Here is a 15,358-nt window from a genome sequence, read left to right on the forward strand (position 1 = left end):
AATCAAACATAACCATAGGAAATTCCCAGATACTAAGTAGAGAAACAAATATAAATAAACGCATAATCAAAGCAGCCCTACTTATACAGCAACTAAAGCCAAAATTAAACCAATATAAAGGAACACCTATACTAATTAATAACCTAATACCCAATTGCAACACCCCCTACAATCCTGTACCTGCTTATACTCTCATCCCTAAGATGTGTCCAGCAATGGTCAGTTGCAAACTCTGTTTGTTAACCTGCAGATGACCTAGGAAGGTCAAAACATTGTTCTCTGCTTATCAATAAAAGTGTTAATACCCATACCAGTCATTCTGAGAAACAAAATAATTGGATAATCTCAGTGTAGATAATATTGTTTTGTTGGGTACCCTACAGGGAATATAAATGTACATTAAAATTTATACTGAAAAGTTTAAGCCTAAAGTGCACTTTTAAATAAGTTATATCAGAATGTTTATAGTAAATATATTAATGTTTTTAATCTCCAAAAGTATTTTCTATTCTACCACCCTCAGTCAGTATATTACTTCCTCTATAAAAGTGTGTATACCCTTATAAGTACATTTATAAATTCCTGTAATATGCATAAGACACTCTGTTGGATTTTATTATCCTCATATCTTAGAATGTTTCATTTTAGCTCTTCAACATCATTGTTTGAATTTTTCAAGTTTCTTGTACAATTGTTAGGTATATTTTAACAAATACTACAATGACCCTACTTATTAAAGTGTTACATCTTCATGGTTGGTTTGATGTTTCTAATGTATGGCTAACATCAATGAATGTATTTAGTAACAATTTTATTGTGTGAAATTATGACTGACTTATCCTAATGAATATGAGGTCTGTTGTACATGAAGTTGCAGAGTATTTGACAACCTAGTTATTTTTTACTTTTTTCATTTTCAGACTATGACAGACAACAGTTTTGCTCCAAAGAAATACAACAAAGGTAATAACATAAACAATTTGAATATTATGTGGATTTTTAAGGAATTCTGAATAAGTGCTGCTAAGCCTAACTTTTTATTTTTGGAAGGAGAAGAAGGGACTTCTTATTGAAATATGACATGTGATGTAGAATGTATAGGTAAACCAGAGCTGAACTTATGTTTTACTGTATTTAGCCACCAGGATGTGTAAAGTAGCACTAATGTTTTAGGTACATATATCAACTTTAACTCTTTCCAACCAATAAATGAATTTCGTAATAAGTTAATGTTAACATACCAACACAAATGTGCTCAAGTAACTTCTTTGTTTTAAATAATGATACCATTCAAATATCAATTTGGCCTGGCACTCAACTCGTAATATGAGGGTCATGGGTTCGAATCCCTATCACACGAAACATACTCACTGTGGGAGCATTATAATGTGATAGTCAATCCCACTATTCATTGGTAAAAGAGTAGCCCAAGAGTTGACAGTGGGCAGTGATGACTAGCTGCCTTCCCTCTAGTCTTATACTCCTAAATTAGGAACGGCTAGTGCAGATAGTCCTCGTGTAGCTTTGCACGAAATTCAAACCAAAACAAACAAAACCAAATATCAATTTAATAAAATAAGATTTAATATCTGATTTTTCATTTTTTTTTTAATTCAACAAAATCAGTAAATAAGTGAGTAAATAATTGAGGCCAGCTAGCAAAGCTTTAGACAACTTTGGAGGGCTTCAGGCCTCCCAAAAACAATCTATTAATGCCTTTTCTTCTGAGTTCCAAAGAAACCAGTAAAATTTTGGCTTGGAACTAGTTAATCTTCATGGGAAAAGTCAGGAATCATACCTAGTAACCTTTGGGTTTCACTAATCTGAACTCTTTTTCCATACCCTCCTTCTTTTCATTATAGGTATTCTGGTTAACAGAATTTTTTCATAGATTTGAATTTTACATTTTCAAGATTAGAATTGATTTCATAAAGGTACTTACTTCTGAAATACATTCCCATCAAGCTCTCCATAAGTGGGAGATGTGTGGTTTTTGCATTTTGATTGCAACTGAGAAATCTTGGTTATGATGGGAAAGCAGGGCTTATTGTAAAGCACGATAGTGATACACCAGAGAGATTGGAAGGAATTGCACAAAACTCTAATAGAATGTTCAGACAAAAAGCACCTTAAATAGTAAAGATTCAGTTCAAACAACTCTTTAAAACCTTTATTATTGACTACTATGGTTGTACATACATAAAAGTGCACAAAAAAGTATGTATGTTAGGCTTATGAGAAAAAGAAATTTATCTCAAAATCACATGTTTATAATTATTATTATAATTGTTCTTTTGCCAGCATACAACAGAAAGAGTTTTGTATGTTACACCCAAACCTTTTGTAGAATACTAAATAAGGTACTGTGAATGTCATCTCAGGGGTATTGAAAAGTAAATTTGTTTCTTCTATATATCACATGAGCTAAAACAAATATCATAATTCTAATGTAAATGATACGGTCATTACCTCTTGAAGTTAGCTTTCTTACATATATTTGCTGTTCCTTTTAAAAGCTCAAAGTACAGGTTGAAACAGGATTTACCAGCCAGTAGCATATGAATATTATGTGACTGTAACATGTAGATAGTTAATGATTTGTACACTATACAATCAGTGTCTTTAGGGAGACAACCCTAATATTATGTATGAAGTTTTGCAGTATAAATAGAATCAGTACATGATATAAAATTTCATTACACATATTTGTAGAATAACTATTTTAAAAGACATGAAGATTTATTTATTTAAAGTGATACTTTTGATGTACATGTTTTATTTGAAAAGGCAGCCTTTCTGCTGGCAAAATTGATGGGAGTTGTGTCTTCGTCTATGCATATATTTGCCCATTGCTATGTATTATATATAAAGAATTTAATTACACAAATGGTAAATGCACACTGTATTTTCCGTCAAATCCTCATGACAGTCTACAGCCTAACATTTTACATCTGAAACTAATGCTATCAAATAGTCAATAGCTACAGTAAATCATCATGAACCATATCAGCTAACAACTAGCTATGTTTATTATCGTTACAATGTGTAAGGTTAGTTATCATATCAAGTAATCCTTTGCCTATAGTTGAGCATACAAAAATGCTAGCAAACAATATAAAAAAAATTAGGAATATAAAAACTTACACAAATAGGAGTCGTAAACAAAAGAAAGCAAACAAAGTAGTATATACTGTAGATATTATTTACTCAAACTACAAATCCCTATTTTGACTCCATCAAATATAATTCTAGGTAACAACATAGAGCCAGAATAGAGGTTTGTAGTTAGAGTAAATAATATCTACAGTATCTCCAGCCTTGCTTTCTTACTTCTTTATTATCTGTATTTGTAAGTTTTTGAATTACAATTTTTATTTATTCTGCATAAGTTTTCCTGAAACATGCACAGTAAGTCATGTGAAAGATGTGTTGCAACAGGGAGATCTGAGTATGTTGATGCATGACAAGTTTTATATCAAGGACGTATTGCTATTGACAGCATGAGAACAAACTGAACAATGAAAAGCTGTCAGTATTTCTGAGGTGTCATTTTAAATGTTAGACCTAAGTCATTATAATAAGCCCAATGGTGAGCAGTCAATTTGTTTTTATATCTGCAGTACATAAATACAATGAAATACATGAATTATGAAGCAATACAGATTAAGATACAGGAAGAAATAATCTAGTACAGTTGCACACTCTGTTGGCCTATATGTACATGTTGTTGGCTTTCTAGCAGCTCTGATTTTCCAAAAGTTGGCTTCAAAATCTGTAAAAACTTCTTAAAATATTTTATGAATTTTCATAATTTCATGTTACATACTTTCCTTAAGAAAGTTGAGCTTTTCATTGTTTTTAGTGTTGAATATTATAAGTTGTTTATAGTTGAATACTTTCAGACTGTTAGAACATTATTTTTGGTTGACTACAGTCATCATAGTAAGGGCTGATTTAGTAATTATAGTTGCATGATGTACTGAATTAAGATTACCTAACATTGATAGCAAGCTCTTGTTCAAAGTAAAACTACAATTCAACCTGGTAACAATAATGACTACAGCTAGTTAAATGTACTTTCCTTATATTCTTATTTATTAAAATTAGAGAACACAGTTTTAATCAGTAGGGTGTCCTTACTGATGTTTTCAGTTGTAATCTTTATCTCACAATGTTCTTCCAGGTTAGAAGACTTGGGCTAGTCCTATATAAGAATACTAAACTAACAATATAAAATGTGATGTATAATGATAAATAAAATACAATAAAACTTATATCAATTAACATTCCAACAAATACTGTTAATGAATATTTGTAAATTTCCCATATAGTTGAACAAGTTTTGAGCTCAAAATTAAATGTTTTAGAAAATATTTCTCCAAACACTTGTGTGGTTTCTGTTTTCCTTAAACACCTACTATTTTTTAGCTTCAAAAACTGACATTGTTACAACAGTGGTGTAATGATGGTGTCTGGAGGCAAAACAATTTGACACTCACCACCCTTAAAAATCCCAATGCCACCTGACTTTTGCATTCTCATTTTATAACTTCTTGTTTGTTTGTGTTTTGAATTTCATACAAAGCTACCCAAGGGTTAATTTAGCAGTGTGAGACAAGAGGAAAAGCAGCTAGTCATCACCACCCACTACCAACTCTTGGGCTACTCTTTTATCAAATAATAGTGGGATTGACTGTCACATTATAATGCACCACAGCTAAAAGTGATCCTCATATTACGAGATGAAATTCCTAAACCCACCTGGCCATGCCATGCCTAATTTTATAACTTCTAATCTTACATAGAACCTTATCTACTTCTACCATGATACTGTATCTTACCATACTGTCATAGTTATCTGGTATTTATGAACATACAACAGAACTATAAGGAATCATGGAATGAGTAACAAAAGTAAATTAATGGAATTGCCAGTAAAAATTTAAAGTCCATGGGAAGCACAACTGAACACAAGTAGGTGTTATGTGACTGATTCAGCTACCCCTTGCCTGGCTGCGAGATATATTGAAGTTATGGTTTATTTTTTTAATAACTTACATTATTAGCTAATTAAGATCTCTTGTTTGTATAACAGTCTGTTGTATATTATACTGTACATTGATATAAAAATACCCCACAACTCTCCTGATTGGTATTATTATAGGATGAATAAATCTAAGATAAAATTTCAGTGCCCCAAATACTTCTAACATCTTGAAAAATACAGCCTGATGTTCACAAAAACTGATATGTTTTCTATTAATTACAAGTGTATTTTAATTGATCTAACAAGTCAAATAATATGATTAAATATCCAGAGAAAGTGTCAGTAAAAAATGCAACAAGTGGCAAATACAGTGTGATAATATAGTATTTGATTTTAGTGTGTAACCAACCAAAAATGCTATCAACCCACCCCTTACGGGGTATTCGAAGAATGATTAAGCCGCTGCAAAGCAACACTGCTCACTAATCACTCTAAAGTCAATATCACGAACCTGGCCAGTAGAGCAAATCAAACTAATAAAACCTAAAATTACAAAATGAAACTTCCTCCAACTAGAAGATTTGTTGCCAAATCCTTCTTTTTTTTTAATATATATATATACAAAAGTATTACAATGTATTATACGAGTTACCTGCTTGGTAACTAACAAAAACCAATAACATTCAAACAAATTTCAACATTTTCTTTTTATAATAATTATAACAATAATAATAATAATACAATTTTATTTTTTTTCAACTTACAAGATTGTTACAATGTATTACATCAGTTGCGTACTTGGTAACAAAAACACAAAACAAATTAATCAAATTTCAACATTTTCTTTTTTTACAATAATTCAATGTATTACATCAGTTTGTTACAATTTATTACATCAGTTAACAACACAAACAAATAAATCAAACAAATTTCAACATAACTTTTCCAGTATATCAGTAATAATACATTTACTACCATTTACTGCTCCTGCATTTAATAATAAATTCTTAAATTTCCAATTTAAATAATTTTTAGGAAAATATTTCTTTCTTATATAATCATAATTTTTGTAATGTAGAATTATATGATCTTGTGTTCCTGTCTCTCCACAGAGACATAGATTAGATTTTCCATAAATTCTTGCTTGATATTTTGGAAAAAACCATAGTTTGTTAAAATTTGATTCATATAAAAATCTCCTTTACATCTATTAAAATTTACTTTATTAAAATATTTATAGGTGAATCTACCAACAGAAGCATCATCCCATCTCTGTTGCCAATTACTTAATAATTCTTTATTTAATTTCATTTTAATTTGTTTTTTACTATATCCAAATTTAGCATTGATTTCTATTCTCTCTGTGGCTTCCTTAGCTTTAAAATCTACTATTTCACTATAATTGATCTCAATGTTGGCTTTAACCCAAACAAAAGTAATATTAAAATTATTGTAGATAATATATTCTTTAATTCTATTAACTAAATAATTATTATATTCACTTGATTTAAGTGCCATTAATGATGACCTTGAATCAGAATATACCGCTGCTTCATAAATGTTATTATTAAGCATGAAATCAATAGTCTTAAAAATTGCAAACAGTTCAGCCATAAATACTGTTGTATTACCATTTAATCTAAACAAACTTTCATCTTTAATTTCATCATTATAAAGATATATATATAAGCACATCCAACTTTTATTAATTTTTGAGCCATCTGTATAAAATTTATTACTAAATTGTTTTAAATCTTCATCATAGTACTAATGAAAACTATGGTTGATCCAGGGAGAAAAATTTAGCTCCATTAGAACTTCAGTATTTTTTAATTCAATTACTTCATCTTCTATTTTAATATTTTGATTAAGAAAAAACAATTTATAAAGCTTAACACCAACTTCTAGTTTTATATCTAATGGGGGAATCCTCGTTAAGGTGTTAAGTGTTAAACTAGCTACAGTTTTATAGGTTTTTGTGATGGGTAATATTGCAATTTTTTTGAATTTGTAAAATTTTATTTTTAATCCTTTCTGTATATTCAAACCAGATTTCATATCCATATGTTATCATTTTTTCTATACTTAGTATGTAAATATCTTTCAAAATTTTTGGTTTCAAGCCTCAAGTGGCTCTTGAAATTTGCTTTAATTTGTGAATAACATTAACTATTTTACTTTTAACAAAATTAAAATGTGATAACCAGTTTAATTTTATGTCAATTATAATACCTAAGTATTTCAGCTCTTTAGTAAATTTAATTCTTTTATTACTAATAATAATTGTAGGTATATGCGTGATATTCTTACCTTTATAAATTAAAATAAAATTTGATTTATCTATATTAGGTTCTAATTTATTATCTAAAATCCAGTTTTTAACCTTATTTAATATATCCTTAGACAAAGACGTAAATAGGTATGAATCTTTTGCTCGCATTAAGATAATGACGTCATCAGCAAATGCTTGTATGTTTGCATTGTTTGTACTCTTTAATTTTAACATTCCATCAATAAAAGATTCCACAGAATAGGACCCATACTAGATCCTTATGGAATCCCCTTATTATATTTCTTGTACTTTCTATAAAAACTTCTCTATTTTGAATAAAATCAATAATCACCTTTTTGAACTTCAAGTATATTTTTAGATTATTTAAATGTTTTATTAAGATCATGATGTCCACTGAGGTAAAAGCATTTTTAAAATCCAAAGAAATTAATAATGTAATGCACTTATTATTTATACTTTCATAAACATAATCTTTAAGTTTCTGTAATGCATGAAGAGTAGATCTCTTGCTCCTAAAACCATATTGTGCGTTATCAATTAATTTATATTTCTCTATAAAATAAGTCAATCTATATTTCAAAATCTTATCAAATATTTTACCCCAAATGGGCAAAAGACATATTGGTCTATAACTACTAGGAATAATTTTATCTTTACCTTTTTTATGGATGAGAGTCACCTCAGCCTTTTTCCAAACTAACAGAAAAATACCATTATTAAAACAAAAATTTAATACTTTAATAGACCAAATTTTATTAGCAAAATATATTTTTTTGATTATAGGCAATTTTAAATTATCATATCCAGGAGCTTTATTATCCTCCATCTCCCCCATGACTTTATTAATTTCATACTGTGTAATATTATCTTCATTTATATTCACATCAATATCATTATTATTCTGTATCTCATTGCAAAAACCTATTTCATAGACCACTTGATTAAAATTCACCCATGGAAAATGATAATTAAGAATTTCATTTATAGCTTCATATCTATTTTTGGTGATATTTTCATCTTTATCTTTCATTTCATTAATTTGTAAATATTTCTTCTTTTTATCCATGGTAGTTTTGTATAGAATACCAAAAATATTATTACCAGTAATACTTGTAATATAATTTCTTAAAGCTTCTTTTTTAGTGAAAATAATTAACCTTTTATATTTTGCTTGTTATTTCTTGTATTCTAATATATAATAGTGTCTTAAATTAATATCTTTAATCTTTTGAAATCTTCTCTGTAAAGTTCTCACTTTACTTTTGAAGATCTTTAGCTTGGTATTCCACCAGTAGGCTTGTTTGTATCCAAAATTCTTGGTTATTCTTATACCTTAAATTGTTTAAACAGATTTCTTTAACTTTATTTGTAATTTTTATTAAATAATTATCAATATTATCTTTGTTGATTATCTCATCTTTAATCTCATTTATATATTCTCTTATTTCTACTTTCAAATCCAACCAATTGAGTTTATTTATATTTATAAATTCATTATTATCTATTTTTATATCAAAATTTGAAAATTGCAATTCTATCATATTATGATCACTATTAGTAATATAATCTGTAACTTCAAAATGAATATCAAATTCGTTATTGTACTTTATCATTGCCAAATCAATCAAACTTCCCCCTCTAATTGAGGAGAAAGTTGGTATTGAGACCAAATTATTAAGTAGTATAATTTTGTTTAAATCCATAAAGTTAGTAACTGAAAACCCCCTATCATCAAGTGGCCTCTGGCCCCAAGATTCCAACTTAGCATTAAAATCACCTAAAATTAAAATAATTTCATTATTATACTTTCTGATAAAATTTTGTAACATATTAAGGTCATCATCAATGACTCCAGACAGGGAGCAGTAAATACTAATCATAATCATTATAAAATTTTCATAAGTAATTTTAATATCAACTAAATTGTTTGTACAACATAAAACATAATAATTAATGTTTTTGTTATTAATGATAATCCCTGCCTAGGGACATCACAACAAAAAACAATTCTTATACTTTCAGAGAAATGAACTATATTTTCCTCAAAATAATACAGTTCATTTATGGAAATAATATCCATATTTCTTTGTAGGATATCTTAGTTTAACTGCAGATTGGCTGCTCGTGCCACTGCCAAATTAGTATGAGTTACAAAAAGAAAATAATTTAAAACACCAGCCAAAATCAGTACGCGAAATTAATTGATCCATTTCTTTAAGATAAATCCTACAATTATAATTCTTACAAGAATGATTCACATAAAATTGTGTATTAAATTTTTTATTATGATTATAACAGTTTATAAAATACGGGTTTTTCACAATCTTTATATTGATGTCCCTCTTGTCCACATTTTAAACAGGTAGTAACATTTTTACAATATTTAGCAAAATGTTCAAATTTTCCACAATTATAACAAATTGTGGGTCTTACATATTCTTTAATTCCATAACTTCCCAAATTTAGTTTAATTTTATTAACTTGTAACAATTTTTTAAACTTATTTGGTTCAATTGTAACAATATAATTGAAACCTCTGAATGTTTTAAATTTCTTATTAACAATAATTACATCATTTTCTTCAAATATTTCTGAATTTTGTTCCTTAATACTAGTGCCAAATTCTTGATCGTTCATATCATCTGTATTATAAATAATAATTTGTGGATATCTCTTTTTAGGTACATTTATATCAAAGTTTTCTTCTAAATCCTTTGCTTTTAATAGTGCATCTTTAAGTAAATTAATCTTTTTTTCTACTTCCACCAAGATGCCACCTATAGCTATAGTTTTTACAGCATTTACACCTATCTCCAGTTCTTTGGATTTAACCAAACTTTGTACTTTTCGTTTGGTTTCCATTGATGTCATATTCTTTTTGGGTATGATGGTGAGTACGTTTCTTTTCCTACTATTACTTCTTTCTCTGCTTCTTGTTCTCATCATTTTCCCTTCACTCTTCAGTTCTACTTTCATCTTCGTAACTTCTGCAAAAGTAGGCATTCTCTTCTCTTCTTTTATATTGTCTATATTTTCCTTCCAAGTAGATGACAAATCACATTTTGTTGCATTATAACTATTCTCACTATGTCCGTCATTTTCATTTTCTTTTTTTAATGTGTTAAAGGTGTCTTTTTCCAGCTTTTCAGTAAATATTGTTTCTATGAATTCATCTCTAATAGTTCACTATTATCTGAGAAATAGCTAATTTCCTTCTGTTCTAAGATTTCTGTTTTGTGTTCTTCTTCCTTTTTGTCCTCTACCTTCATCTCACTTCTCTCTTCCTCCCTTTTCTTCATTTTTATTTTCTTTATCTTCTTCATCCTTTCTTACTAGTGATAGCTTTCCACTATCATCCTTTCTTCTATCATAACTTACTCACTGAATACTCCTTTAGCCGTCTATTTATATTTTAGACATTTCCCAGCCAGGACCAACGAGGAGGTAGGAGTATTGCCAGGAATTTCTTTAAAACACCAATATCTATAAACAGGATATACTCTGGACAATTATCCTGCTTATATAAATAAAGGTTGGCGACGTAATACTTCCAATAATCTTTGCAATTACTAACCCTGGTTCCTGGTCGATTTTAGTGTGTAATATGAATATAAAATAATATCTATCAAGTCTCTAATACATATGTAAAATGACATTTTGTTTCACCAGTACATAACAGTATCCATTACAAAGTGGTAATTTATATTTTTTAAGTTTTCAGAACCATTGCCAAATAATAACTAAAGCATGCTGTATCAAAGAGTCTTTTACAAGTGTTGAATAACATCTTTAATATCAGTATAACAAGTATCAAATATTCATCTCATAGGTACTTTGAGCATCAGTTTGACATAGCTGAAGAAACTTGTTTGCCTATGTTTCTACATTGTCGTAACTCTGCCTCGGATCTTGTTACCATACTGAAGCGAAACAGAGAGAGGTTTTCCACAGCAGTGGTAAGTCTGAGTATTAACTTTATGTTCTTTTTACATGTACCATTACAAAGTGACTTGGGTAAAGAAAATTGATAAATTATTTCATCTGGAAAAAGTTAGAAATTCACTTATTTCAGTTCATTTGTATTACATTTTAAATAACTATATATAAAGCATTTTTATATGCAAAAACGGCTCGTTTGGGTTGAGAAAATATTTTACATAGAAGAAGGTTGAAACGTTCTTTGCTCTTCTATGTAAAATATTTTCTCAACCCAAACGAGCCATTTTTGCATATAAATTTCTCAATAAGTGGGTTTCTCGACATCACTGATTATATATGAAGCAGTTCTGTGAAGTACTCTGTTAGTATTTTGCCATAAAATAAAGCTTCATGTTTAATATTACTTTCAGATAGACTATTTTACTACTAATGAGAAAATAAACGTTTTGAAATAATTAATATTTTGAGGTACTTGTGTCCTGATACATTTTTTTTATCTTTTATTAAAGTTAACAAGTAGGTTATGTTGTATATTCATTAGATAAGTACTAGTCACAAAGTCATGAAACTTTCTCAACTTATTTAAATATTTTTACATCATGACAAATTTACAACTAAAAAATTTTATAATTGTACAATTGCTTTTAGCCTCACTAAATGTTACACCATTTACAGTTACTGTAAAGTTTAACTTAATAGTTTTAAGATAAGTTATGTTATTTACTTCTCAGTTTCATAAAAACCAGTAACTTTTTATTTATTTATATAATTAAGTAGGTGCGTTTTCTCTTCCAATCATCCATTAGACCCCAGTTATTAGATACATTACACTATAGACCAAGAAGTATTTTTTATATAATGATTTTAATGTAATGAAATTATTTTACATGATTTTAAATGATTGGAACTTATAAAGGTTTTGCACAGACATATGAATATTCTCTATTAATAACTAAAGCCAGAATTCTAACCATAATGTATTATTTATAGCTTTTAATTATTTGATGTTGTATGTTGGAAGAAAGAAGTATCTATTTGTTTTTACCTTGGGAGATTGTTCCCTTAAAGCTAATAATTTTTTGTTATAATAAAACCAATTATAAGTTCTGTACTGAAATTAGCTGTGAAATGCTATATGTTGTTACTGTATTTTGCAGCTAAAAACTAAAGAATAAAAATAATAGATTATTTAATTAGTTCATAAAGCATTTTGATGCCAATGTGAGCATTTACCGTACAACCTACAAAACCTCATAGAAGTTAATTAAGGGTTATAAGTGTATGTCAATGGTACATATTAAATATCAAAAACATATATACAAAGTATGTTATTTTTTTTCATATATACAACTTGCATGAAGTTTATAACACTATATAGAATATTGACCTTAATTTAAAGTTTTAGTAAGACATTAGAACTGTATCAGACATTTAAATATAGTTATTCTCTGGATTTTGGTGATTTACTTTGAATATTATATTGCAGAAAAGTAATGCAACATAGTAATGTATTGACTTACAAAGAACCAATTACAGTTTATGAAAACACACATATAAGTGAGATACCATTTCCCTACAAATGTCAAGATGGTCTAAAACTACCTAAGTATTATAGATACAGCTGAATTGTAAAAGTATTTAGAGCTGTTAGTTTTCTCCATGAAAGCATGAAGTCTTGGAGAGCACAAGACTTAAAGCAGCAATAGATTCCAAAATCATATCCTGCTAATTCAAAGTAATGATCTCGTCTTCAAAGTGAAAGTTATGGTTATGAAATAAAGTCCTTTAACTGAAAAATTCCATTGTGATGCAGTTGGGAATAGCCTTAAATACAACTATAAAGATAATGAGCATATATTTATAGCTGTCAGACACTTAAGAAAATGTCTTTAGAATAGCAAAGTAAATCATCAGATGATGTAATAATATCTCTGAAGGCATCAACCCATCTTTTTTCGGTAAGGTCTTTCAGTTGCTTTTCACTCATTTATTTCCATGTTGTATTCTTTTTTTACCCCCTAATTTTCATAGGACCCTATCTCTGTCCAATTTAGACTTATTAATTTACACACAGAAAATAATGTTCATTAAAAAGAGGTTGCTTAAACAAGGTTCAAACTTATAAGGCAGGTGGTGAAAATATTAATTTGCAGCTTACTTTGATTGTTTGTTGTTCCCTTTTAACATTGTGTGCACAGTTGCTGGTCAGTGTGCAGACTGTGATCTTTTACAGTGCCATTCTACATGGTATTATGTACTTAGCTGTTTATTTTATTCTACACTGCTGATTTAGTCAATGTTTGTAGTAGAGAAGATTAAGTACTAGATACACAATACCAGATACAAGAATGCTAAAAATAACTAGTTATAAATTAGACATTTTCATCCAACAGCTTAAGAGCTGCATGCAATTCTTTGTGTAATTACTTGTGAGTCTCTGTAAATACTCCTCAAAAACAATTTCAAAAACCAAAACAAGTTTTTTTTTAAAAATTGATACATATATATTTATCTACAAAGATAGTAAGAAACAGCACTAAATATGACCACAGACATAAAAGAATAGCAGGTTAGTGACAAATATTTAGCACCAGAGTTTTCTGTTGCCTGCTGTGTAGATTAACTTGCACAAATTGCCCTTTTCAGTAGATATCTGGACTCTCAAGGACCTCAAGAAGAGTTTATGAAATTAGTGCCATTTAAAGGGCAGACTCTGGAAGAAGACACTACATATGCTGTCACCAAGTTTTTAAAACAAAAAGAAATGAACTTCAACAGAATAATAATGAATGGTGCACACAGGGATTCCATTTTTCTATTTCTAAAACATTTTGAGCTTGATGTAGTCTCATTTTACTACATAACCTACCAGGAAGCACTCTGTGCACAAACCTTTCCAGGGGAGTCATAAAAAGTAATAGATTTAGTGGAACAGATTGTTAACAAAGTGGTAGAAGGTGTTAATAGCATTGTGGCAAACATTTTGAAATCAATAGCCAGTATTTTGACATTTTGCATAACAAGGTATGATAACTTTATAGAGATCGAGTGCTTTAGTATTTTGCAATTCTGTCATGAAGCAGTAAATGTGTTCATCCAAGAGAATGGCAGTGAATATGCTAACAGATATTTAGTGGTTACAGAAATTTTTCTTTGTAGTTGATATAACTTCTCACTTAAAAAGTACTAAATTGGAAACTATAGGGACAGAGGAATACTGCTATTTTGCTTTTGGAAGAAGTATTCAAATTCATTTGAATGGAATCTGTCATTATTTGACAGGGATGTTGAGACAATTGGTGCATTTCCCAACATTGAAGTGATAAAAACAACCAAGTGACTTCAATATTGACCTCAAGTATTTTGCAGAAACAATTCTCAAAATGCAAGATGTATTTGCTGAGTGATTTTAAAAAGTTCATTTTTGCTGAAACCTCGTCAATCCGACACATCCACAATGAAGTTTGCAGCGTTTTTGTTGTGTTTTTTTTTATCTTACTGAACATGGTTTGAACTTGAATTAGCAGATTGTCAGGACAAGGATTTTTAGAATTCCTAATTCAAAGAACTTCTTATTGAACTTGAGAATCTGAAGGGGCAGAAATCTTCCTTTAAATTGCAAAACAGCAGAAATAGATTATCTTAAACAAGACCAAATTGTAATTGAAGTGTGGAATTGTCTACCTGACACTTATATTTAGCTGAAACAATTGGCATCTGGACTTACGTAAACCTTCAGGTCGACATTCTTTTGTAAACAAGTGTTTTTGAACATGAATTTCATGAAAGAAAAAAGCCAACTAAAGGATTTAAGTATTGAGACCTTCCTCAAATTGAAAATCTCAAGGTATTTGCCAAACATTGAGCAACTCTTGAAATAATTTCAACAGCAGAAATAATATTAAAAGTGATGATAAGTTTAACAAAATTAAATGTTTTTATATCTAGTTATTTAGAGATGAACTGTTTGTTTTGCTAAGAAGAATAAAAGTAAAAATTGAATAGAACATATTTATTCTTGTAAGATAAAGGCACAGGGAGTAAAATGTTTATTTCTGTATTGTTTATCCGAAGATGTTAATATTTAGTGTATTCCTATTCAATTTTGTTGCATACTTGAAATGATTTGGTTGTAGACA

The 15,358-nt window shown here is 28.9% G+C and overlaps 1 protein-coding gene across 2 annotated transcripts in view; it reads left to right on the top strand.

Moving 5' to 3' along the window:
• LOC143232887 (deoxyribonuclease TATDN1-like) overlaps nt 1-15,358 on the top strand; it is a 43,732-nt gene that overhangs the window by 21,433 nt on the left and 6,941 nt on the right. For both annotated transcript variants that reach the window (XM_076468905.1, XM_076468906.1), the window contains exons 6-7: nt 921-963; nt 11,110-11,236. In XM_076468905.1, the coding sequence (XP_076325020.1) occupies nt 921-963; nt 11,110-11,236 (170 nt within the window). The remainder of the gene's footprint in view (nt 1-920; nt 964-11,109; nt 11,237-15,358) is intronic.

This window comes from Tachypleus tridentatus, chromosome 11 (assembly GCF_004210375.1).
Source record: "Tachypleus tridentatus isolate NWPU-2018 chromosome 11, ASM421037v1, whole genome shotgun sequence".
In the NCBI taxonomy this organism is placed as follows: domain Eukaryota; kingdom Metazoa; phylum Arthropoda; class Merostomata; order Xiphosura; family Limulidae; genus Tachypleus; species Tachypleus tridentatus.